The 25,906-nt window shown below is 39.4% G+C and overlaps 1 protein-coding gene across 1 annotated transcript in view; it reads left to right on the top strand.

The window, feature by feature from the left end:
• Positions 1-25,906, top strand: part of LOC146316774 (chemokine-like protein TAFA-5) — a 56,543-nt gene that overhangs the window by 12,323 nt on the left and 18,314 nt on the right. The window contains exons 2-3 of the mRNA XM_084734338.1: positions 9,971-10,120; positions 23,052-23,179. Of these exons, the coding sequence (XP_084590464.1) occupies positions 9,971-10,120; positions 23,052-23,179 (278 nt within the window). The remainder of the gene's footprint in view (positions 1-9,970; positions 10,121-23,051; positions 23,180-25,906) is intronic.

Consider the following 25,906-nt stretch of genomic DNA (forward strand, 5'->3'; position numbering starts at 1 on the left):
ACGTTTCCATTCACTGAGCAAAACTAAGACAACAACTTGCCAATCAGCTCTTTGGTTTGTTTTTTTAGCAGACATGTTCTACTTCACTGACTGATGACCTGCTTTGTTTGGGATGTAACAGGGTCACAACATCCACTCCTGATATGACAAAGGAGGGGAACAGCACATGTTTTAATCATCATTTTCAACTGAAAAGTGTTATATGGTAATAGCTCCATACAGAGAGGGAAAAAAAATCTGAGGCTTAAGCAGAGTTTCTGCATATGTGACTGAAAACCTTAGTCCAACTGTGGTTTAGTTGGTTAGTGGTTTAACATAATTGAAAAAGTCGTAAGAGTCATTAGGAGCAGGAATATCCACAGCATATTTCATCGCATCTCAGAAACTAGTAGGTTTCATACTTGTTGTATGAACAGGTTTGATGTACAGTTAGTTATTTCAGGATTTGACTCTCATCAATTCTCATCGAAAAATCCTGCAGCTAGTTTGTATCCATGTAATGCTGCTCACAGTGAATACAGGTTGTCGATTCATTAAAAACCTCCAACAGCTAAAAGTTTGAACGTGCAATTCCCAACAAACCTGCAGCTTCGGGCCTCAGTCGTCACATTATATCATCAGATAACTATTACTTTTAATTTAGCTGCAGTGTCTCTTTGATCGTGTTTACAGTCATCTCCTCTCAGCATCCTCTGCTCAGACTGCTGGAAACCAAAAACAATAACTTCTTCATCCTGCTGTGCTGCAGCAGATGGAGAATTAAAGCAGTCCGATGATGAGCTGCAGCTAACGAGGAAATAGAGGGCCGCCGCCGTTCTGCTTCTGGTTACCATGGGATACCTGTTACCGAGCAGCATCTCTTACATCATCTACATGCAGACTGAATCCCAATTACTGCAGAAAGCTCCGGGGCTTCTCAATCTCAGCAGCCCCGAGCGTTCAGGATCACTGAAATGGAAAAGTCGACCTGTGATGTTTAAAAAACTAACGTCTCTCCGAAGCTCCAAAAGTGATCCTGTTGAAAGGAAGTTTTATTTTCACTCTCTAAGCTACAGTTTAAAGGAGAAAGGGGTGCAGCAAAATTATTTTTGTTGCGATCTAGAAGGCCAGGGACATAAAGTCATTGGGCTACTTGGTGAACTATATCCGCTGGGCTAACGTCTAACACGCTAACTAACTGGGAACATACAAGCACCATTCAGTCACTGTAGCTCTCAGCTCGTCTGTATTTTCCCTGCAGTGTGCTATTTACTCCCCTCTGGCATTTTGTTCTGAGGACTGTACGCCATTTCATTCAATAAAGACTTAATGAGGAGGGAAAATAAAGCTCTCTGTGCTCGTTAGCCGTGTAGACCAGGGATCACATCTGGAGTCCTGAACAAAAGATCTGTTGTAAAGGTTAGGAAAAGATGGCAGTTTCAGTTAAATGTTAATGGAATAGGTCAACAGTTTGAAAAATAATTAGATGGGAAGATTTATGTCAGCAAACAGATAGCTTAGCTTAGCATAAAGACTGGAAACAGCTTGGCTTAGCACCAGCACGTCTAAAAATATCCAATTTATATGTTAAATCTTCTGCACAAAATCAAAATCACAAAAAAAAACTATTTTCCAGGCCTTATGTGTTGGCTTGAACCAGTATGTTTTCTGGATCCTTCACTTGTTTCCTGGCAAATTGTAGTTTTTTATTTTTTTTTTACAAATTAAACAAACATGTTAAGTTTTAGACATGTTTGTAGGCAGATTTTGTTACCTTTTGAGCCAGGCTTACGACAAGAGTTTGGAGCTGGATGTCTCGAGTTCTGACAAATATCTTAAAAAAAAAAAAATTGTCCTGATTTTCACCACGATTAAGGTTTCAGTGCTTTCACAGATGTTTATCATTCAAAGAAAATGTTGCATTCATGGTGTTGAAAGCTATGCTCATTAGATGTGCTAAGCGGTGAAATAACTGTACCCCACACAAGAGAGTTTGAAAATACAATCAGCCAAGCCACGCTAAGTGTTTCCTGTTGTTTCCAGTCTTTATGCTAAGGTGGCTGCAGGCTGCATCTTTTATTTACCCAGAGATATGAGAGTTGTAATATCTGACTCCTATCTCAGAGAGGCAATTAGCAAATTTCCCAAAGTGCTGAATTATGCTTTTAATGAAGACATTCTGTTCATGCTTCAAGGCTTTTTTCAATTATTAATCCAGAACACCATCTTTCCCGAGCCATGACCAAGAACTTCCTCTAAACATAAACAATGTTAATCATGCTTTAGATGCAATGTGCAGATAATGTGATGAAAATTTTACAGATACATTGATTAAAAACATTTTCTCGTGAGAAAACATATTCTAACCATTTCTATTTTGCTAGTTATAATTTGCTGTTGCAGAATATTAACTATATTAATTATTAGGAGATAGAGTAATAAAGAAAAAAAATTATCTACAGTCAGGTTTTAGTTCCTCATCAAATACTCTCATTCTATTCTTGCTGAGCTCAGACTTATCTTCAATCCTCTGACCTTTGACCTTTATATCAGATATGACTACACTCATGAAGAATGAAGGTTACAGTGTCCTCTCCTCTGTATGTTTTGTCACTGGCTGTCAGATGGTGACCTTTGACCCTTGAAACATGAATGAACATAAACTGCTGAGGTCACAGTCTGACTGTCTGTATTTATACAGTGAGGAGGAGGAGGATGAGGTGATAACCTTCATCACAGCAGCTCTCAGACAGAGATGAGATAAGTTTATTAGCTTCCATGTAGCCTCGAGGCTAACAGGAGGGGGGAAGACATCAGACAGAAAGCAGCAGTCGTGTTAATGCAGGCTGTCAGATGTAATTATGAGCTTCATTAAAACTGCAGTGCAGAGAGTCTCAACACAGAGATCAGTGAACACTGGTGGTGTTTTGAAGAAGAAAATTCAATCTGTTAAATCTGGATTTTATGAGATAGAACTAGGTTTTTTAAGTAAATCCTTTACAGTGGAGCTCACTGGTGTGACAGAAGGTTCAGCTCATCTAAAGTTTTAGTTCTGGGTTCATTTTAGTCCAGACTTAGTAGCCTTTTAAAAATGATTTTCACTTGTGGATGTATGGCTAGAGTTATTGTATAAATTCTCATGCAAACCTGTCACATACCAACAAAATGTCACCGCCCCTCACCGTCTTATGCTGAAGCAGCGGCTATGGCTGCAGTATCGGATGTGGTCAGAAAACACATGATTAACGCTGTGAAAGGGTTGCAATTTAAGTTTAGGTAACTCACATGTCACTCCAAGCTTGCTAACTCACATGTCACTTCATATTCACAACACAAAAGTCATGTGATGCTCATAATATTATGTACCTTACAGTTTTTTAATGACATTCTGGTCTCACTCAGGACACACAGTCTGAGCTCCACGATGAAAGTCCTGAATTTGTTTGCGCCATCCATCCATCCATCCCACATCCTCCGTGTGTGTGCCTTTTTCCCTCTTTGTACTGCATCAACAGCCTGGGGCATTTTAAACATCCCTGCATGGATTTACATTGAAGTCACTTGAAAAGCCTGGCACGTCAGTTTCACCAGCAAACAGGTACCGTCAGCATCTGCATGTGAAGCTGTATAATGAAAACTGGACCTAAAAGAGGAATGACGAAAAGACACAGACTAAGACACTGTATCAAGTCGCAGAGGCATGATGACATTTCGTCAGTATCTGACGAGTTGGGAGTGAGACTTGGCCGTTTATATTTTCATTTTCAATTTCATTTTTTTTTAGTTTTTGTTTTCTTTGAAAGTTTGAATCCTTAAGTATTTCTTGAGCCACTCAATGCATAAAAATTCAGTAATTAACCTCTACATTATAGTTGTCATCATTAGTGGTGGAGTCTGCCATTTGCCGACAGGCTGACTGTGATTATTAATTTAAAAAATCTACAAAACAGTCATTATGGGCATCTTATGACAGTGGATCAGTTTTAAAAATTGCAGGGAGTAATGAATGATCAGCCACAGTCTGCTGCAGGCGACAGGCTGCACAGTTTCTTCATTAAAATAACATGAGTTTGTTTGGCTGAACTGCTCTGTTTACAATGCAGCTTTTCTGTTGTATTTCTGTGAGTAGCTGCCCATAGATTGTTTGCAACAGTATGCAAGACATTATTCTGATGTGACGTCACAAACCAAATATGGTAGTCCACATTATCTAAACTGTGATATCATCAGTGATCTGATTATTTTGTGGACCTCAGAACAAAGTCTTGAGGACCACCTGTTATTTCTGGCGCCCCCCTAAGCGGGCCCAGGCCCCAGGCTGGGAACCAATGCACTAGATGATTCAGCCAGGGCACAGGACCACACACTTGGTGTTTATTCTAAACAATTTCACAGTGGTGTTTTTTGAGACACCTCACAGAAGCTTGTGTGATAAAAACAAACAAACATGGAGGCAAGTCACAGTCAGCCGGTTGCACTTGTGTTTGCTGAATTTTGCACCGAAAAACAAAAAAAGAGAAAAAAAAATTGGATGAAGTCATGGCTTAAATGACGGAATCAGCTTTTTGCAGCACGAACTGGTGTTTCAAGCAACAACGCACAGATGATGATATTTCTGGTCAGCTCTCTCTATTGTGGACTTCTGCTAAATATTCCTGCACTTTTACTTCCACAAGTTGAAAATCGGAAATACCCAACATGTTCAATATCAAACATAACATCCCTTGTGCTTGAATGGGTCTTGAGCATCTAATGGGTCCTGTTTTGTTTATCCTGTGTGTGAGATGCACATGCACTAAATACACAGTCCTAAATAGGGAGTCACACTATTCAACAGGTGGCAAAATGCCAAGATATCCTGCAGTGTAGCTACAAAAAACTGTAAACTGCTAAACATCAATGTAACCAATGTAGGATTTAATACACTTTAAAATCAGCTTTTCAAATGTCTTGTCAAGGATAGAGAACATTTAGTGCTGCCTTCCTCTGCTGATGTGGTCGTATGTCTAATGAGCTACAGGTGGGCTGCTGTGATTGGTTGATTTGACTAATGGCCTGGCTGGTTCCTAGTCAGTGATTAGTTCCTTTCCAGCATCTCTGAGGGAACAAAGTCCAGCTGCTTCTCATCTCTCCAGGGCTGAGAAGTACAATCAACAGTAAAATTGGTTTACTTCCTATGCAAATATAGTTGGAGTCGTACGGCAACTCTGTTTTTCTCTGATGTGGGGAGGTAATTTGTTTCTATACTGATGTCATTAAAAGTGGAGGAGCTTGTGTGTGTTGGAGAGTCACACAGACATTAATCCACATGAACGATAACTCGCCTGATGGACAGCAGCGATGACTCTGAGCTGATAGAAACAACAGCCCCACATCTTCATTCATGTTTCACAAAGACGCTGCTGACAGCGAACGCTGCTCACCTCTCAGCTCCTGAGTGCTGCTGCCGCTGCATCATGTTTCAGGCTGACAGATGAAGCTTTTTTCACCCCGACAGTCTGGACTTCAAACAGCTATGGCTGCAGAAACGACTGAATAGATTTTTAAAAGGCAGCAGAAGCATAGAGTGGCCTTTGTAAAGTAACAGTAAAATAACGATTTGTGCTCAACAGAAAAGCTGTGTTTAAAAAGTAGGCTCAGAGAACTTCTGACAAGACATGTTCTGTTCTTTCATTTCGCCTAAACTAAAGATAGAAAAAACTTTTTTTTTTCAGAAAGATTTGAAATAACTTTTGACCTTTTTGGGTTCCCAGTTAAAAGTGCTGTAGTATAGCACATTCAGCTGGTAGGGAGCCTCAGGGTCAAAATAGTTTTATGCAATTTACACTTGCTTTTGGTTTTCAACACACAATAAATATCTGTATATGAATGAATAGAAGACAATGACAGTGTTACAGGAATATAAGAACCATGTTGGTTGCTTCTGTGGAAAAAAAAAAGATTACATTTTTAAGGAAAAAGTAGCAATGCCATCGGCTGCCTGCAATGATCATGTGAGCTTCATCTTGCAGGCAGCAAGCAGTCTCTAGCCACATCATTTCTTCAAGGAGGTCTGTCTCCTATTTGTTAAGATCTAGTTGACAAACCTCCTCCTGGTGCTTGTCTCTTTTGTCCTGCAGGAAAAAGTCTCCCTTATTTTGTTCACATTGATATAAAGAGAAAGGAAATGGCCTGTTAAAGAATCAGAGACAATGTTGAACCTCTGTCCTTCTTAGAAAGACTTGTCTTAATGAGCTGCTGCTGTTGTTGTTGTTTTTTTTTCCTGCTCCGACCCCACTGACCTCCGTCTTTGTGAAGAACTGTTCCCTCTGGTCTCTGACTCTGAGGAGAACAGGTTGTTGTAGGTCCGGTCCTTTCTGAAGAGGGGACAGACCATGGCTCTATTGATAACAGTTCATCAGCATGCAGGAGGGGTTTCTGCTGTCACCACAGCAACCCCCCAACTCCTGAGGCTTCTGTCCCCTCCGATTCACCCAACATTCATTCCTACATCATTCAGCCTCTGCTTCAGCTGAACTCAGGGCTTTATGGAGGGCAATGTCTGTCTGTTGGTTGGTCAGTCACTTAAATAACTCTTGAACTATTGAATAGATTACTATGACATTTTGTGCAGGCGTTCGTGATGCATCCTACATTGACGATCTCTTGACTTTTCCTGTAGCATAACCAGCAGGTTTTCACTCATCCAGTAAATTAGCTCCACATCTGCTTGATGGACTGGCAAAACATTTGGTACGGACACTCATGTCCCTCTTAGATTGAATTTTAACAACTTCACTGATCTTGTATTTATTCCATTAGTGGCATTATCAGGTCAAAAAAGAGGTTTCAGCTTTCTTTGGAGAGATTTTCTGAGGAGGTTGTAGAGGTCCCCACGGAGGATTTAGCTTATATTAGGGATTTAGCTATTTTTTGATGAGGTTTAAGAGGTCTTGAAAAGTTTCAAGGGGTCCTAAAAAAATTATAAAGGTCATTTATGAGGTAACATAATTCATTGAAATAAAATTGAAATGTTTAGCTGTCTTTGAAGAGACTGAAGGAGTCCTTGAAGAGTTTCATAGATCACTGATGAAGTTTTAGCTTTCTGTGTGACACGTGTAAAATTCAAGGGCTGTGGACCAAATCCGACCTGTAACCTAATTTTATTTTATTTACGTTTCCATGAACTACATGTCCCAGAATGCATCCAATTTTGTAATCTAGGGCACCGAAGGCATCTGCAGTATACACTGGATATTTGTCTAAATACCATATAGTTGTTCCAGCAGTGGCAGCTGTTAAAGTGATTGTAGCCAGTTAATTGTATCAGTCAAGCAAAATGCAGTCATTTCACATTTAAGCAAATATACATTTTGGATTTCAACCTTTCTTGTAGGCTACCCAAACTGAAACAAGTGGAATATTTTTGGTTTCTACCCTTCTGCCTGTCCTTATTCTGTATAGGCCTAGACATACATTTACAAGTGGCACTTTGAGGACAACCATAAAGCTGTTGGATGATACAGAGGTTGACACCCCTGCTTCAAGAGGTTTTAGAGTTACATGAAAAGCTGTTAGCTGTCTTAGAGGAGGTTGCAGGGGTTCTTTGAGGGGTTTTAGATATTCTTGGAGGTAAAAGAGCTCTCGGACAGGTGGGCTTCCTTTAAAGGGTTGCAAATGTCCTTGAGGAGGTTTCAGAGATCTTTTAACAGGTTTTAGATATCCTTGAAGCAGTTCCAGTGGTCATCTAGAAGATTTGAGATGTTATGGAGGAGGTTTAAGATGTGCCTGAAGAGGTTTTAGCAATCCCTGAGTAGGTTTAAGAGATCATGGAAAGGTCCCAGGGGTCCATGAAAAGGTTTCAGGGACCCTTGAGGAGAATAAGTGTTCATTGAAAAACTGTTAGCTGTGTTAGAAGAGGTGCAGGGCCGATTAAGAAGGTATAAGAGGTCTTGAACAGGTTCCAGGCTTACTTTAAAGGGTTGCAAAGGTCCTAAAGTGGGTTTGTGAGATACTTTAAATGTACTGAAGATTTCCAGAGGCCATTTGGGAAGTTCCAGATGTTACAGGGGAGGTTTGAGATATTCTAAAAAAAGAGGTTTTGGTTTTGGTTTACCTTTAGGAGGTTTTAAGGGTCTTGAAAATGGTCCAGGCTTTCCTCAGAGGGTTTCAGTGGTCCATGAGGAGGTTTGTAAGGTCCTTCATGATGAGGTTTCAGATCTCCAGGACATTTAAGAAAAGGTTCCTGAGGCCCTTGAGGTGGTTATAGTGGTCCTCAGGAAGAGGTCATTCAGTGGAGTTTTAAGGTTTCAGTGGAGTTAACTCACAATATATTGCATGTAATCGGTATAATTATTACCGTTGCTATGTTTCCCTGCAGTTTAATAACATCTGAGCTTTGACTTAGAGAACCATGTTTGAGGTGAACAGATACGACCTTAAGCAGATGCCCATCAGTCAATCAAAGAGCAGGATTCAGTTTCTATGGTTACTGGGGTATCATTTATGTAAACTGTCGGATGAGTGTGTGAGGTTTTGGTCAGCGGAGAGACAGATTGATTGACATGCCGAAAAAAACTGACAAAAGACAATCAGCTGTCAGTCGGTATAGACGTCCATCAGCCATCAGTCAAACACTACAAACACACATCCTAAATATGAATCACCATCTGTGTGATACACGTGATCTGCATGTGGATATATTATCTGGAAAATAACATTTTATTCACAGGCTTTTGCATTTGCAGCTGACATTACAGTAATAAGTGTTCAAATGGTCTTTAATACCATACATATACATATATATATATTTAATATATTCCAGATATAACCAGATCAGATCCTTCTCCAAAAGCAGAGAAGAAAAGGTCATTCAGGTGTGCAGATACACTGACTGTGTTAAGCTTGAGTACTCTGTGAGGTGACTATATTGGGAGAATAGCAACCAGTGAAATAGAGAAATGGACACCATGTCAAAGTAGTAATAGAGTTTCAAGTGTGAACTCTACCTCCATTTCTTTATTCAGCTTTCTTTGGTATATTTCAAGCATCCCCTATAGGTTCTGACCACTCACTGCTTTCATACAGTCATACAGTGTGCCTCATTTTGCATCACTATGTCCCTGCTGACCTACGCTGACTTTTAACAAGTGGATAAAAGCATTGTTGCTATTTGTTGACTCTTAAACTGAAGTCAATACAAGAAGAGCTAAGAGAAAAATGTAAATAATCAAGACATCTTGATAAATAAACAACAATTGTCAATTGACAATGATTCCCAAAATGACATGTGAAACATGTGGAAAGGTTGCAGTTTGGTGGTGTTTAGAAAAAGATCATCCATCAATCCAACCCGTTTTCCTCCACGTATCTGGGTTGGGTTGTGGTGGCAGTTTGGTTAGGTTCAGGCAATATAACGATCATGGTTTGGGTTAAAATTAGTTATGTCACATGACCACTGACTATAAAATAAAGATGGACCATGCGTCACCACTTCCCCCCACTGTGCTGAACTGAAGCCAGAATATCCCAGGTACAGGCGCTGACATCTTGCATTGGTGACGCCATTTGGAGTCAGTATCTGTGTAGTAGTGATCAAGGCTGGATCCGTGATATTGACATCCTGTGCAAACACCAGGCTGACTCAGTCACAAGCAGAGCTCAGCTGTCAATCATCATGTGAAACCCACTTTTTATAGCATTAAATAGCCAATTAAAACCAGCATGATAAGAACTACCTAAAATTACAGAAAAAATCTTTGGAAAAAATGTATTTGCACTTTCTTGTTTAAGTTACTCTTATATTACCTCACCTTACTTCCTCCTTTGCTCTACAGCCACTGAAGGTCACGGTTTAATAATTAATATAATTTTGGGTCATAATAGTCTGTCTGAAAGAACATTTGAACATTGAAGAACATGTCAATATACTGAATGACTGTGAATGAAAGTGTCATGAAAACACTTAAAACATATAGTATAATTACATGATTTACTTCTGTGCATCCCTCAGGTCAGCTGGCAGCGGGGACCTGTGAGATCGTCACTCTGGACCGGGACAGCAGCCAACCGAGGAGGACCATCGCCCGACAGACGGCCCGCTGCGCCTGCAGGAAGGGACAGATCGCAGGAACGACACGAGCGAGACCAGCCTGCGTTGATGGTAAAACACTGCTGCTAAACACGCCTCCACATTTAACAACAAAATATGTTGTTTGTCCAATCCTATCTAGAATGACATAAAGACAAGTTTTCTGATCTGTCATCATTTCTGTGTGCCTTCCTAAACTGTTACAAATCACTGGTGAGAAATAAATTCGTTTATGATGCGATAACACTATGGTTAACTTTTGGTTAAACGACTTGGTTTAGTTTAGATAAATACTGTAGTACTTCGTTATGGTTAGGGGACCTATTTGAGAGAGAGTGCAGGGAAAGGAGTTGTTTAGTTGAATATGTTAAACTAGTCTGCCTAACACATTGATCTTTTATCTGACTGAAGTTTGTGCAAGTTAGAATCTATGGCACCGACCATGGCTCTAAAGTGTCAGTAGTCTAACCGTGTTGTGTACTGATAGATCCATGGTGCTGCCCGTGGTGCTGAAGTAACAGATGGATTTGTAATTGTGCCTTTTTCTTTCAGTCCAACTTTTTTGTTCTTTTTGTCTTGGATCTACAATATTCTCTAAACTAAAGACTCAACTCGATACTAAATTGTAGCCTCAACTTGCAGGCACCTGGCCAAATCTGGCCGCTGATTGGGTGGCCATTTTCTAGTGAGAATAATTGGATTCACACCGCTTTTTTTCCCCTTTCCCTTTTTCATTATTTCAAATGTTACCAAAGCATTCACAGATAAAATGCAATTGTAATTATTAAATGCAGTAAAATATCTGAATTATATCTCAATACATGCATCAAGTTAATTTGGTTAAGGGAAGTTAATAAGTCAGTTAATTTGAAAATACAGATTTTCAAAAGAAGATCAGGGGTCATTTTGCAAAAATAATGTAATAGTGTGTTTACTGCTAGCTGTTGCTAGCTAGTTGCTATATCTTCTTAGAAAACATGAGATAGGTTGAATATGAAGGAAGTCCTGCTAGATAGAAGTTCTGCCTGAGTCATATCAGATAGATTCACATCATCTATGGTGGTTGTTTAACAATGAAAGCAACAACTCCCATGATCCAACACCACCATGTCTTTTGTTATTGTTTCAATGTGAGTTAGACTTCTTGCAGCAGAACTTACATACTGCGCATTTAACAATTTAAATTATTTGCAAAGACAAAGTGTGTGACAAGTGTGTGTTGTGTGTTTAAGGATAAATTAAGAATTAATTCAGGTTATTTTAAGGCATTTTTGTTTCACAGTAAGAAGCACCATTATGCAGAATCTTCTCTGAGACTGATAGTCAGTTCCCAGCTTGAGGCTTGAACTTGTAGTTTTTGAAGGAAACAAACCTGCAGCTTCCCTCTAAATCCTCCTCATTTCTTCATCTGGAGTGCAAAGTTCAGAAAGTCAAGGCCCAGATGGGAACAGCCCAGAGTTGCATTGCATTTCATCACCGGCTGTCTGCCTTTCTCTTTTGCTTCCTCTTTCTGCCATCTGGAGATGAAGACAACAGCTGGAGGGACTCAGTCTGCTCTGCAGGGATTTACATGTAGGCTCTCCTGGTGATTGTCAGAAACTCTGAACTGTTGTTTAGCTGAGTTAAAGAACCTCTGCAGTCTCTCCTGCTGCTTTCTCTTCAGTAAAGCTTCATTTGAACGGAACTTCAAATGTTTTCTCCTTCAGACTTCAGATATTAGTTTTTCCTCACATCAGCAATTCCAACAGTCAGGATAATTACAATTAGAGCAAAATATCCAAAATTATCATATCCAAGATTGTGTTTTCACCTAATCAGCAGGAAAAAGAGTAGCATGTTAATTAAACAAGTTTGATTTCTGTCCTGACTCTACTAAATATTCAACTGTACTCAACTTTAAATCCAGAGACAGCAGACAGATACATGCTAATATTCAGAAGAAAAACCAGCTTTACTTGCAGTAACACAGTATGTGTGTTTATGTGGAAAAATATTTGTATTAACAGAGAATCATCTTACTTGCTGAGAAATATCAACAGGATTCATCTACTCTGTGGCAAAATAAAGTAAAAATTGTGCTCCAATGGTATTTTTTTTTTTTAAATATAAAGTAGTGTTTGTATCTCATGAAGCCAAAATCCATACAGTTGTCTGCATGTATTTGTTTTTTGTCAGTTTGCATAGTTTTTACAAGTCATGCATGCTAGTTTTAGTTTGTAAGAGGTTAAAGTTTGTGTCTTTGGAGCTGAACAGGTGAAAGTTTGTGCTGTTGGACCTGAACAGGTTTTTTAAGTTTGTGCTGTTAGTGATCAGAGCTGTCTGAGCGTGCTCTGCTGCTTTGGGAGGATATTTTCAGCTGCAGACTCGATGTGATCGCAGCGACCTGTTTTCTGAGCTCAGAGATTCATCAGCAGCTTTCTGTTTTTTGTCCTCCCCGAATGTCTCAGAAAAACTTAAACCAAACCTGCTTAAACTCTTACTGACCTCTTTGTTGCAGTGAATGACCAGTTTTTCCTTTTTCCAGTTATTTATCTTGTAAAAATCCAATAAATAACTGAAGGACGTTGAGGAACTATAGAAACCAACGTGCATGGGATACTTGACACATACGTTTGGACATACAGTGTAACATACAACAGAGAACACTAATGCACATGTTAGTGAAATAAAAGGGTGAACAGACCGATCTGATGTATTGATCATGATTTTCAACTGTGATCAATGTGAGTAACAAATTGTAACTTTCCAGCAGAAAAAGTTGTATTTTACAAAGTATTCAGTGCAAACTTTTATCCCTCATGTGAGTCTGTGACCTTTGCAGAACCGTGTGTTGGTATTTATGTCAGTTTGTGTTTTCTGCTGCAATCTCAGGTAACATAAACTCCAAAGTTTCTTCAGTGTTTCAGCGAGAAAAACTGGTGTAGTTCAGATAAAACAAAGCAACTTTGTTCAACCTAAAAGACATGTTTGGGAACAGAAAAACAGAAACAAAACAAAAGTGTCTCCAGAATGAGGTAAACAAAAATACCGGATCTGTACACAGTAGTGGAAGAAGTAGCCTCTTCAAATCATTTGCTTAAATAAAAGTGGCAATGACACACATTAGAAATAATATTAATCGACCAATATATCGGTCTAGAGTTATGTAAGAGCCATAAAATGCATCTTTTGTATCGTTTTGTTATGGTATAGTGTTTTACATTGTAATATAGATGCATCTTTCTGTGCAGTTTATTCAGTTTGATCGAGACCAAAGTTACAGTGTGAAAACTTCCCCTGGACCGCAGTCTGGACCACAAAGCCGGACTTTGGTCTTGTGAAAAGCGGTGGTCTCATTTCGGACCAAACTGAACTGTGGCTTGGTTTGTTTCTAGTGTGAAAAGATTTTAAGGATGGTTCAAACTTTCATACGAAGTCAGTCGCACACCCATCTACCAACCGACCAAAACCAACTAACAAACCAGCTTTTCAGGTATTTTTAAAGTGTGTGGTCAGAGCCGAAGTGCGGTCAGTGTTCAGATAGCCTTGAATAAAACTTGGATCTCTCTGTTTGCATCGCAGTGACCTTTCCGCTGCTGGTGAGAGCTGCATGTTGGTATTTATGTCAGCTTGTATCTGAGGTGGCCGCTCACTTTGCTTTTTGTTGTTCTGCTGCTGAAATCCCTCAGTAACAGAACAACAGATCTCCGACCACCAAGCTCAGAGGAAGGATCAGTCTGCAGTCACTTCTTATCTGTCCTCTCACACCTCAAAGCTCCGGCTCAGATACCTCAGCTGACTTTAACCATGAGTCTGAGTCCTGGTTCCTGTGCAGAAGAAGCAGGATAATCCCAGCATGCATCTGAGGAAGTCACACTGAAAAGAATTATTGTCCATGGAGAGCCAACAAGATTACAGATACAGAACTTCGCCAGGGTAGAAATGTCCTGTTAACTCTGGCTGGAAAAGCACAATTCTGTGTCTCTAAGTTTGATTTTTATGAAACAGCTGCACGTAAATTATAAAAAATAATCTGAGAAAAATGACCACAGCTGCTTCTTATCCACCTCCTCTGCTTTTCACACCTAATCTGAGCAGTTGAATAAAAAGATGCTGAGAATATTACACGTAGCTGCTTTGCTTCAGACAACAATGGTATCAGATTGACAGCGATTAATAAAAAAAAAAAAGGCCATGAGGCTCTGAGTCTGTAGTGAAACAAACAAACAAACGAGAGACAAGACCTTTTTGTTTCTCATCCAAAAGAGATGAACTGAAAAGGGCAGCAAGGTGGTGTATTCAGGGACTCTGAGGCATTCAGAGGGATTCCTGGAGACTAAGTAATGTAAAAACCTGCTCTGACCTCAGACCTGAAGACAGAAGAGAGGAATAGAAAATGTGTAGGGAAGGAAAGCAAATAATGTCAAGAAGTGAAAGAGTAGCCTGTTACAGAAGCAGCAAATATGTTTCACCAATGGAAAAACAGACATTACATTTTTTTTTAATGCGAAATGGGTCTGGACTGCAGGAAGGTCAGTCCAGTACCTGAACTCTTGTACTACAAAGCTACACTGAAATAAGCAGGGACATCCCTAAAAAAGACGTCTGGATGGCAGCACGTTGCCCCAAAACCGGTATGTACCTTTCAGCATTAATCGTAAATTCATTCTGTTTTTTTTTTTCTTTTTTCATTTTAAACAGGGTCTCAGCTTTTTTAGAATTGGGGTTGCATTTGATTATAATGATATCTGTGTCACATAATGACTGTGATAATAAAATCTCTATCTTGTAATATAGCAAAAACTATTTTGGAATTCCTATGAGAAAATTATCCCTTATGCAGGAGATTAAAAAAAAAACTCATAATGGTCATGCAATTATGAGCTTGTTGTTGTATCTTGTGGATGAGTTTTTTTTTTTTGTTTGTTTGTTTTTTGTTTGCTTGTTTTCAGTTTTCACACATAAAACTGCATAAAATCCAGAGCATGAAAAAGTAAGAGTTGAAGCCAAGAAGCCCTGGGCTTATACAATAAGGATACATATCTAACAATCATTCTGATTTTAAGATGTAATTCAGAAGATCTTGTACTAATCCTAACCCTCTGCAGAAAATAAAGTGAACCAGACCCTCAGGAAAGCAAATGTAAAGAAGAAAAAACAAAGAACAAATATGAACAACAAGATCAAAGTTAAAGTTAATGCTGATTAAAAGGAGGGAATCAAAAAGAAGCATGAATAAAGGAAACAAAGGAAAGACAACAAAGGAGGATTTTCACCCCCTTCATCCATTCTTTAAAAGAGAAATTATAGTTTCTGTGTCCACTTCACTTTCGGACTTCAGCACAGGCTTTATTTTTTATTTTCCTCCATCTGTTTGTTTTTTCCTTTTCATTTGTTCCTCGTTCTTTTGTCTCCGTCCCTCTCGTCCTCAGGGGACAAAGCAGCATCCCTCCTTCTGGATGCCGTCTTTGATGAATGAAGCGATTACAAAATGGCCTCCTCTCTGTTCGGATAAATGAACTGCGCTGAGCGGTGGCGGCAGCAGCGGATGGATCTACGTAGTGGTCGTTCATTAATCAGCGCGGTGATGCAGGGCTCGCAGGTGTTCAGGTGTTCACTGATACCTGAGATTAATCCACAACACTGTTTGTTAATGTGAGAGTCTGCTTTCTGTTTCTGACTCTTTTTCTATATTTAGCACCTGAAAACACCCTGATTCCCCTTGAAACTGAACCAAACTAAAACCACTAAGGATGGTTTGATCCTCTTCTTGTCCACATGCTGAGGTCACCTTGAGCCAGGTCAAAAACTCAAGGAAAGTCAAGGATGTTGAAGTTTTGAGTTGAACAACAGAGAAGACAGATCAGTATTTTCGATCAGGAAGTTCCCAAGAATTCAAAATCCATTTAAGGTGTTTTTATCACATATGAATTGGTCTATATATCACGGATACTCTAGTATTTGTCCCAACAACTTTTTAAAAAGTCATTTTGTCTGTCCTCTTGGGTATTCTTAATGATATTTTATTGTCATTTCCTGGGAAAAAAAAAATGTTGATGACTAATCCTGAACTGATTTTGCGTCCAGTTAAATGCTTTCTCACTTTTTCTTTTATCTCTTTGTACAAAAACCAGCAATGTCTCGTAGAAGTTACGTTTATATATATACAATTAACGTGCACCAGCAAGCACATTTTTTAAGGAAGCATAATGTTCTATTAACATAATGAGAACATGTTGTCAAGTAAGTACCTGACAAGTCACAAAAATGTCACTGACAAGTTTTTAATTTGTTTTCTGGCAAAATAAGCAATCTTGCAAGACAACATCCTCTCATAGTGACTACAGCATTATTCAAAAGACAGCAGTGTGTGACATGAGATATATTTTTTATTAATATTCAATCTTTCCCTAACCCCGACTGTCACTAAGTCCAAGATTGGTTAGGCAGAATTCGCTGTTTGCTGTGTCTGCACGTGGATGTGCAAACCCGGAGCAAGCAGCTGATGGTAGCGAACGCTCACCTCGAGTACGAGAAGAAGAGAAGTCAGACGGATAAAGTGCTTCTGTTGCCAACAACTTTCCAAAATCACAAGTTTTCTCAAACCCGACCTAAAGAGCTTTTATTGCCTAAAAATGTAGCAACACCTGTGAGCTAGTTCAGGCAGTCAACTTGAGCTGCACCGCTAATCACATGTGACATGCTTCACTCTCTGTAGTTCATACCAAACGCATCCCTCCAATCTGGCAGCCTATTTATAGTGCAAAAACCTCCCATTTCCCCCTCTGCCTGTTATTGCCATTGCTGCCTTGCATCAGTGTCGCTGCCTGTTCCTGCAGCCCCATCACCGCCCCAGCATCCACCTGAAGACTCCAATAGGGGGTTCAAGATATCTGCTCATTGTTCCTCATGTGAGGAGTGATGATATCGGAGCCTAGACGCCAATCTCTAACTATGTTCTGCTGCTGCAATGCAATGTCTAACTGAACTACCCATAATGACAGTATTTCCTAACCTAACCTAACTTAACCAAAGCACTTTTGATTCAGAAGTGCATAGTGTGTAAAGTCCTGCACCTACTTGCTAATCCAGTGTGTTATGTAAATGTACTGTTTCAAAGAAACCATAATACATAATCTAGGCAGGAATTATGTTTGTCACCGCAACATAATTATAAAAACAATATTGTGCTGCTTCCCAGTGAATACAGTGTCTGAGACCATTTTGGAATACAGTACAGGGGTTATTTACGGAGTTTCCTGATGGAAAGCTTTATTTGTTGCTGAAGTAGCTAACCGCTAAGTTCTGTTAGCTGATTCAGCCAAAGTGCCAGGAGCCAAACCCAAGCAAGAAACACACCTTGGTACTATATTCCCTGTCATCAAACTGGCCTCCGCTGGTCTTGGAAGCAGTGTTCAGTCCTGGTCTGGCTGTATTTACTCTGAGCTTTACAAGGAGCTCTGTGTTTTCTGCTTTTGCTCCAGAAATATGTGAATCAATATTCCACTAGCCATTTACTAGGAGCTTTGAAAATGTAAGAAAACATCACTTTTTAATCTTTTTCAAACTCATTTACTTGGATATGTGCGAATATACCCACAGTTTATATCAGCGCAGTCTGCGATGTTTGGGGCTGAACAGTTCAGTTAATGTATCAGTCGGAGCTGTTACAGGTCCTGGTTGGACATTTTGCCTTCTTCTCTCTGAGTTGATGTGATCAGTCTGAACCTTTCCAGACGATTTCAGGAAACAGCAGCATTTACAGCCACACTGTGAGGCGTCTGATAAAATGCCCAGACACCGCTGAGGTAATGGAGGCGTTATGGAGGGAACCATGTGGCGTGCCTGCTCAGCAGAGACGTCCTGGGACGATGGAGGAAAGAGGCAAATCAACAAATGTGGCGGCCGCTGTCTTCTTCCATCCTTGTCCTCAGCAGGAAACTTGGAAGAGCTGTGATTACACGTCCTCCTCTCACATACAAACAGGGCGCTGCTGTTTTCCTGCCGCTCTGCTCTCTGACACCTTTCATTGCGTCTCAGGGGGAATCTGAGTGCGCTCAGTGCTGCACAGCCGAGCCACAGGGAGAGAGGTGGTGAAATGTTTCTGTACATGCCAAACCTGAGAAGGAAGACACAGAGACAGCAATAGGGACATTACAAGATTACTAACAACTACTATATGAGTGTTGATTACATCATCATCAGGAGAAGAAGAGCTGCAAATCAGGGCACAATATTTACCCTCTGCCATTTTTGGACGTTCAAATTCTTTATTTCTCGCTGTAGAGCAAACTACTGAATGTCTATTATATGGAAAAGTGCATGAGGGGGTGACACAGCCAAGAAAAAGAAGGAAAAGAAGAGGGACAAAGAAGAGGAGAAAAAATGTATTTGAATCTGTCGTGATCAACCAGGATCTATCCGGATCTATGTGGATCTAAATAGTCCCCATGACTGTTTGAATATCATCACTCATTGGGTTTAGTTGACAGGGTGAGTTAAAACCTGACAACCTTATTGAGTTTCGGACTAAGTCAGCAGTTTTCCTGGGTTTATTGTAGACCATCTGTTTGAATTTGGTTACTTTTAGCTCAGAGTTAATTCTGGATCCTGTTAGCTTCAAGTTAGGTTTAAAGCTCATTTAGTTTAGTGTTAACTTCTGGGTCCTGTTAGCTTAGTCCAGTCAGCTTGGCCAGAAATAAGAAATTATAACATCCCAGTTCAACCAGATTACACCATTTAGATAGAAGACCCCATGCTAGATTCTAAAAAATGACCTGTTTATAAGTAGTTGAAGTGTTTCCTCATTCCAGTGGATCCTTTTCTCTCCATTGTGATAGAGGTGTGAGCATTGTGAGAATTTAATTAAGTATCATGGCTGAGAGGAGCTGCTGTTCAAAAGGAAATTGGTTTGATAATTGGGGGCTAACAGGCTATCACAATCACACCACTGCTCTCCTGCTCCAAAGGGAGAACTGATTACCTGGTTATGTATTACAGGCCTGTACAGAGCCTCATTTTCTTCATCTTTCCCCCGGCTGGGCTCACAGAGTGTAATTTAGTGCTGGGAATGAGCGCAAGGCTGGAACGACGAGAATGATTGGGTCTGTAAAGTGTCGCCCAAACAGCAGGAAATCCCTCTGAGAGAAGAATTCATTTTCAAATGAGATGACAGAAAGAGACAGGCTGGACACAGGGTCAGCTGCGACTGACTGACTGATTAGACAATAGGGTTGAGTGATCTCCATACCTTCACATGCAAAATATGAAACATCACAATGGACGACGACACCGTTTCTGGGTCTAGATGGGTCTTCATCTCTGCACCACATGTTTGTGACTTAGTTCAGCAGCTTCTTTTTATTTTACACCACGTGTAAAAAACAGAACTTAGGCAAAAACTGTATGGTGCTCTGAGGGGACACACTGCCTCAAATACAGAGGGCTTTTTTAAATCATTATGTTATGATGGTAGAGGGCTCAGTGGTTGATGACTGTTAGCAATTGCAATGAATGATGGCATTGTCCATTCACCAAATGCTACTGGACTATATGAATTATGTTTCATTATATAACATTACCCTGCGTTGCTCTGTGTTCTTCTGTCCAGAGACAAAAATACACACATTCTTTACTCAAGTAGGAGTACAGATACTTGCGTAAAAAAGACTGTGGCAGTACTGTTTCATCCCCTTTACTCAAGTCAAGGTGGAAAAAGTACAGGCTCTGAAATGTACTCAAAGTATAAAAGTAAAAAGTCACCCTCTGTAGGACACTTCTCCCAGCTCATCCTGTGCAAAGCTAATGAACCTCAGCTTGAATCTCCCACTCTGTCTGTTTCTTTTACGTCATTTTTGTCATTACATCCTGTTTCCTTTTTTTGTTTGTTTGTTTTTGTCTTGATACAACTTGTAACATCATTTTTGTCTTATGTCTTTTATGTTGTTTTTGTCTAACTACATTTTTTTTTGTTGCATCTTTTAGGTAGTTTTCATCTTATGTCATTTTTGTCTTGTTACATTTTGTTATTTTGTTTTTGTATTCTTAGGTCTTCTTAAGTCATATTCATCTTTTTACAACTTTTATGTCATTTTAACCCTGTTATGTATTGTTACATTTTTTCACTTTTTTTTTACATCTTTAACATAATTTTCCACCTTGTTCTGTCATATTGTCTTGTTTTGTTATATCATTTTGCACTGTATTCACCTTGTTACACCTTTTATGTTTTTCAGTTTTTGTCATATTAAATCTTTTAAGCTGTTTTTTTTTTCTTGTTGCATCAATTTCGTCTTGTTTTGCCTTTTTATGTTGTTTTCATCTTGCATTAAAAGTAAAGTAATGAACCTGTTTTTTTCACTTGCTTATGATTGCATACTGATTGGTACAACCATCTTGGTTGGTGTAAATATTCTGTGTTAAACCATACAAATAGACATGGAAGTTGCAGAGCAGCTGTCCTCTGCTCCTATTGTTAGGATGAGTTAGAAGAAGAAGAGCGTCCTTTATTAGACTGAATCTGACTGTAGAGTTGTACTTTTTATGGTGGTATATGTCATACATGTATAAATATATGTTCCGTTTAATTTGTTCTTTTGCTCTCCACACAGACGTGTACCTGCTTTCCTCTCGCCTACAGATTCTGCATATTCATATGCACATATCAGTTTATAGAGATTAGATTCATCTGTGTCATGTCATGCTCCATCATGCTACATTATGTTATGTGAGGTGGTGCACATTGTTACGACATGCAATGTTGTGTAAGAAATACCTGAAGAACCTGATTCTTTAAGAAATTGAATTGAATGCATGAATATTTTCAGTTTTTATGGTACAACTACATATAAGTATTTTAGAATGTTATGTTTGTCATGTCAGTCACTGTAGTCACATGAGACGACTGACCTTTAGTACCTACTTTAATCACATGCACTTGTTTCAGGAAGTGTTTCTCTGATTTATGTTATTACGTTTGATTCTTCCTCCTCATATCTTTCATCTCCGTAATGAGACACATCACTCTCCCTTCTCTCTCCCTTGGGTGTTTATCCCCTCTGGGACGAGCGGCCATCTTTAATGAGATGCACATACTGTTAATTGCTGACAGATGTTTGTTCTATATTAATTCACAGAGACATCTGGTCCATCACCTTGACCTTTGACCTCCTCAGCACTGACTGTTAGCAAATGTTGATTACCTAGGGACTTGATATGTGTCCTAGAATCCTTTACTTGAAGGGAACATCCACCAGTTTTACACATGAAGATCAAGTACACTATGGTGTCAAACAGGGAATTACTCCAAGGGTCGTGACACCAATTTAACTGATAAAGTTCAGTTCAGTGATCATGGTTTGACCTGGGAGAAGTCTGTTGTGTCTTGAAAATGATGATGATGATGATGATGATGATGATGATGATGATGTGAGTGATGTCATCAGGGTTATCTCAGATTGGGCTTGGAGACCACAAATTTATAACAGAAAGCCTGCATTATAAACTGGAGGTGTGAAGGTGTGGAGACGTGGGTGTTTTACCAGACAGGGGGAGTCTGATCAGGAGATTATATCCAGTTGCATTATTGGAAATGTAGTTTTTTAGATCTTGACTCATACAAGGGACAAAAAAATCTGGATATCCTGGCCTCCGTCCCCACTGAACATCCTGTACTTCTGTTTATTTCTTCTTTATATTAGCTGCTCAATGAGAATCCTGGTTTCAAAACTCAACACACTCCTTCCCCTCCCTTTTCTCTGTGGGCCAATCAGGGAGCTACACTATGCAATGTGGTTGTGAGAATGTCCTATTTCTTTATAAATAGGTGATTTTGATGAAGAGGAGGCTTGTACAGTAAACAGAAACAGTACTCTGAATCAGCTGTTTTGTTTGGTTCTTTGAAATGTGACTTCACGCCTTTACATTTCCATTGAAGATTAAGAATAAAAATGAAATATTTAACCAAAAGTTGTAAGTTTTTACGAGAAAAAATGGGATGTATTGTGATTTAAAGAAAAATGTTGTACTTATAAATGATAAAAGCTGATTTTTATGATACAAATTTTCCTCCTAATGTAAAAATCACAATATTTTTTAGAATGAAGTCAAACTTTTAATGTCTGTCTGTAAATCCAAATGTTATGAGAATAAAGTTGTTGTTTTTTTTTCCCAGAATACAAGGATGTTTACTAGGAGTAATTTTGTAATACAGTAAGATTGGTCTTACTTTTTTGAGAAACACTACTTCTCATCAGAATTACAACCTTCTGATTATTAATCCAAATATTTCTTTTTCCAAACAGTATCTGTGATATCTTCCTCTTCATCTCAGTTCTTTCAGTCCACTGACGAAGATTATCATAACATTCTGTGTGTTGGTGTAATAATGACTTTACATCATACAGGAACAGTGTTTTTCATAAAAGGATTCAGTAATAATGCATAACAGTTGCACTGACAGGAATCCAAAATGTGAAGTGGATTATAAGACCGTAAGAGCAATAAGAGATCAGTGGAGCGAGTAAACTAATCAGCTGTTTGTCTGCTGGTGATTTTAAGGAGAGGTTTGGGTTGAAAAAAAAAATCATCTGTCTTGAAATAAACCTCACACAGATGCATTAGAAGAAAAACAATGTGTGGAAACACAAAGCCAAAGATATGACCAGCTCTGTTGTGCAGTGGTATAACAGCAACAAGAGAAAATAACTACATAATTGGGGCTGAATATGTAAATTAGCTCAACACAAACACATCCACAACCATCTCAGGCTGTACAGAGCAGGTTTAATTAGTCATTTAGCTGAAAATGTATTTATTTATTACTTCTACATTGTTTACAATCTAAAAATAGTAACAATACAGAACAAAATCATAATTTATTTATGATGAAATGACAGGTTGAACATGCGCGGGAGGAAATGGGTCGCACAACAGTGAGTCATTACAAAAATAAAAGATCAAAATAAAAATGAGGATGAAATAAACAAACTCACCTGTCATTTCTCCTCCTCCTCCTCCTCCTCAGTTCGTATCGTCTGGAGTCGACAGTGGTGTGAGATGACTCCATGTTTGGACGATGAAGGTTGTGATCTCCTGGTCAATCAGTCGGGCTGGACCTGCACGCAACCAGGAGGCCGAGTCAAGACCACCACGGTGAGAACAGAACCCAACTGGACCAAACTGGACCAGTCATTTGACTGATATCCTATTGGTAAATCCATAGGCATATATATACATATATATATGTATATATATACATATATATGGGTGGGCACAGCAGTCTCTGGTTTCCTGTTGTTTGGCCTGTTGTTTGAGTCCCATTTCGTCCGTTTCGTCCTCTGTCACCCATGGCGGTGCATCAGCTAATTTGGCTGCATGTTTGAAAGATGCTGACTGCAATGTTGATCATCTCAGGGTCCACTGCTCTTAAATCCAAACCGCATGCTTCTTTAAAATGCCTATAAATATATTTCTGTCATAGTTGATGCGTGTTTCAGCAACAAAGCCAAAAACAGATAAAGTCCAGCCGCTGCATCTGCTAAATTCTAAGAAGTTCATATTTCAGTTGAAGAAAATGATTGTACAACAGTTGAAGAAATTCCCTCCAGGTGTCCCTGAGACATCGCTTTCAAGAGAATGGGACGGATGTGAGGTCACAGTGACTTTGACCTTTGACCGCCAAAGTTGTGCCAAAGTTGAGAAAAAAAATCCATTAAGCCATTTTTGAGATATCATGCTAACAAGATCGGGACAGGCAGAGTAAAACTGAAACACATAAATGTTTGTTACATAAATGTTACAAACACAAGAAGGAGAAATAGTGCTGGACATTATATTCTTTAGTTCCCTTCTTTTACTCTTCCCTTTCCTCCTGTCCTTCCTTCTTTCTTTCCTCCCTTTGTGTGTTTAATTTCAATCAATGATCTAATTTTAACATCAGCTTCCAATAACATAATAAATTCTTCTAATGAGGAAGCCGCTGGCCCTTATTAAAATAACAGCCTGTGTGTGCGTGTGTTGATAGAATAATTGTTACCCATGAGCACTCTCTTCTCCATCTGTCACTCTTCACAGCGGCTGATTAACAGGAGTTGTTTCAAGAGCCTCTTCAAGCAGCGGATATCATGACATCAACCAAACCCCATTCAAGATTTGTTGATTTTTAAAACACAGCTCTTCATTTCCTTTGGTTGAACAGTCTGATGAAGCTGATTATCTTCACACTAAGAAATAAGGGCTCCAAAAGGGTTCTCACTGAAGGGCTAAGGTTCTACCCAGAACCCTGTTTTAAAGAAAGAGCTCATTCTTTGTAAGACTAGGGCTTCCATTAAGAACCATTTTATCCTAAGAACCCTGTTTTAAAGAAAAAGTTCTTCAAAGATTTCTGAAATCCTTAAAGAACGCTTTATTTATGTAGAGTCCCCTGAGTGGGTTCTAGATAAAACATCTTGGAAAATAAAAAGGTTCTCAGTGAAAGAACACTGGGTGGGTCCTTGTTAGCTCCCAGAAGGTGGAAAGGTTCTGAATCGAAACCCCAGAGAGAGTTCTGGGTGTAACTATTTCACCATGGAATTGTTCTATGTAGAACCTTTCCTAGACAGTTCTGGATGAAACCTTTCACAGGCTAGGGGTTCCATGCAGAATTATTTTCATCAAAAGTTCTTTGTACCATTATATAAAATGGTTCTTGGTAGAGAGAACCTGGTTGGATTCTAGATAAAATAATTGGAATATAAAACCCTGGGTGGGTTCTTGTTAGCACCAAGTAGATGGTAGAACCATTACACCATTGAAAGGTTCTCTGTAGAACCTCTTCTAGGCATTTCTGGGTGAAACCTTTGACTGACTATGGGTTACATTAAGAACCTCTTTCATCCAAAGAACCTTTTTAGAAGGAAAAGTTCTTTAAGGATTGCTGAAATGCTCGAAGAACTTTTACTATAAAAAAAAAACTTCTTGGGTGCATTCTAGATAAAACCCTTGGAATACAAAAAGGAACCTTGGGTGGGTTCTTACTAGCACCCAGAAGGTGGAAAGGTTCTGGACAGGTTTCTGGGTGGAACCATCACACCATAGAAAGGTTCTCTGAGGAAAATAGAGTTCTCATATGAGGACGAGAACTCTCCATGGTTCTAGTTAGCATCTTTATTTCTGTGAATGTGGTTTGAAGTTTCATTTCTGTCTATTTAAAACATAAATGATAGATTAATCAATAATGAAAGTAATTGTTGGTTGCAGCCCTGACATTTTCCCTGTCTGATGTCTGCATCCACCACACACTCACATATAAAATCTGATTAGAACATCAGTTATTTCTATCCATGGTCAAGAATCAGCATTCTCTGGGACAAATCGAGTTGCTCTGATGCCAGACTCTGATTACAGGAAGCAGGTCTCGGTGTTAGATGTTTAAGAAATCAGATTACTGCAGAAAGACGACTGTAACCTTCTGTCTGCAAGTAGAAACGCAGAGTTTCCTCTGAGTGTCTGAAAGCTGACAGGCAGCGTCCTGCATCAACACACCAAACCTCCACTCACTCTTTCTTTCCTGCGTTCTGGTTGGTTGGTTTGAGAATAATGAAGTCTGTCAAACCGCCACTGACTTTCACACGTCGGGACGCTTACAAACCTCCCTCCTCTCTGCCCTGTCTGAGAGTTTCTCCTCCGCTGGGAACTTGTTGTTTTAAAGATGGACAGCAGAGCGAGGAGCTGCCTGCCGTCATGAAATTCAGAGCGAGATCGTTGGAGCGTCGCCTCTCGGCCTCCTGAGGAAACACGCAGACATTCCTGCAACACTGTGGGACATCTGAAATCAGATATATGTGTGGAAATTTTGTCTTTTTTTGACTGTCAGATAGAATTATTCATTTTAAAATCTGA

This window comes from Lutjanus erythropterus, chromosome 13 (genome assembly GCF_056507025.1).
Source record: "Lutjanus erythropterus isolate fLutEry1 chromosome 13, fLutEry1.hap2, whole genome shotgun sequence".
In the NCBI taxonomy this organism is placed as follows: Eukaryota; Metazoa; Chordata; class Actinopteri; order Lutjaniformes; family Lutjanidae; genus Lutjanus; species Lutjanus erythropterus.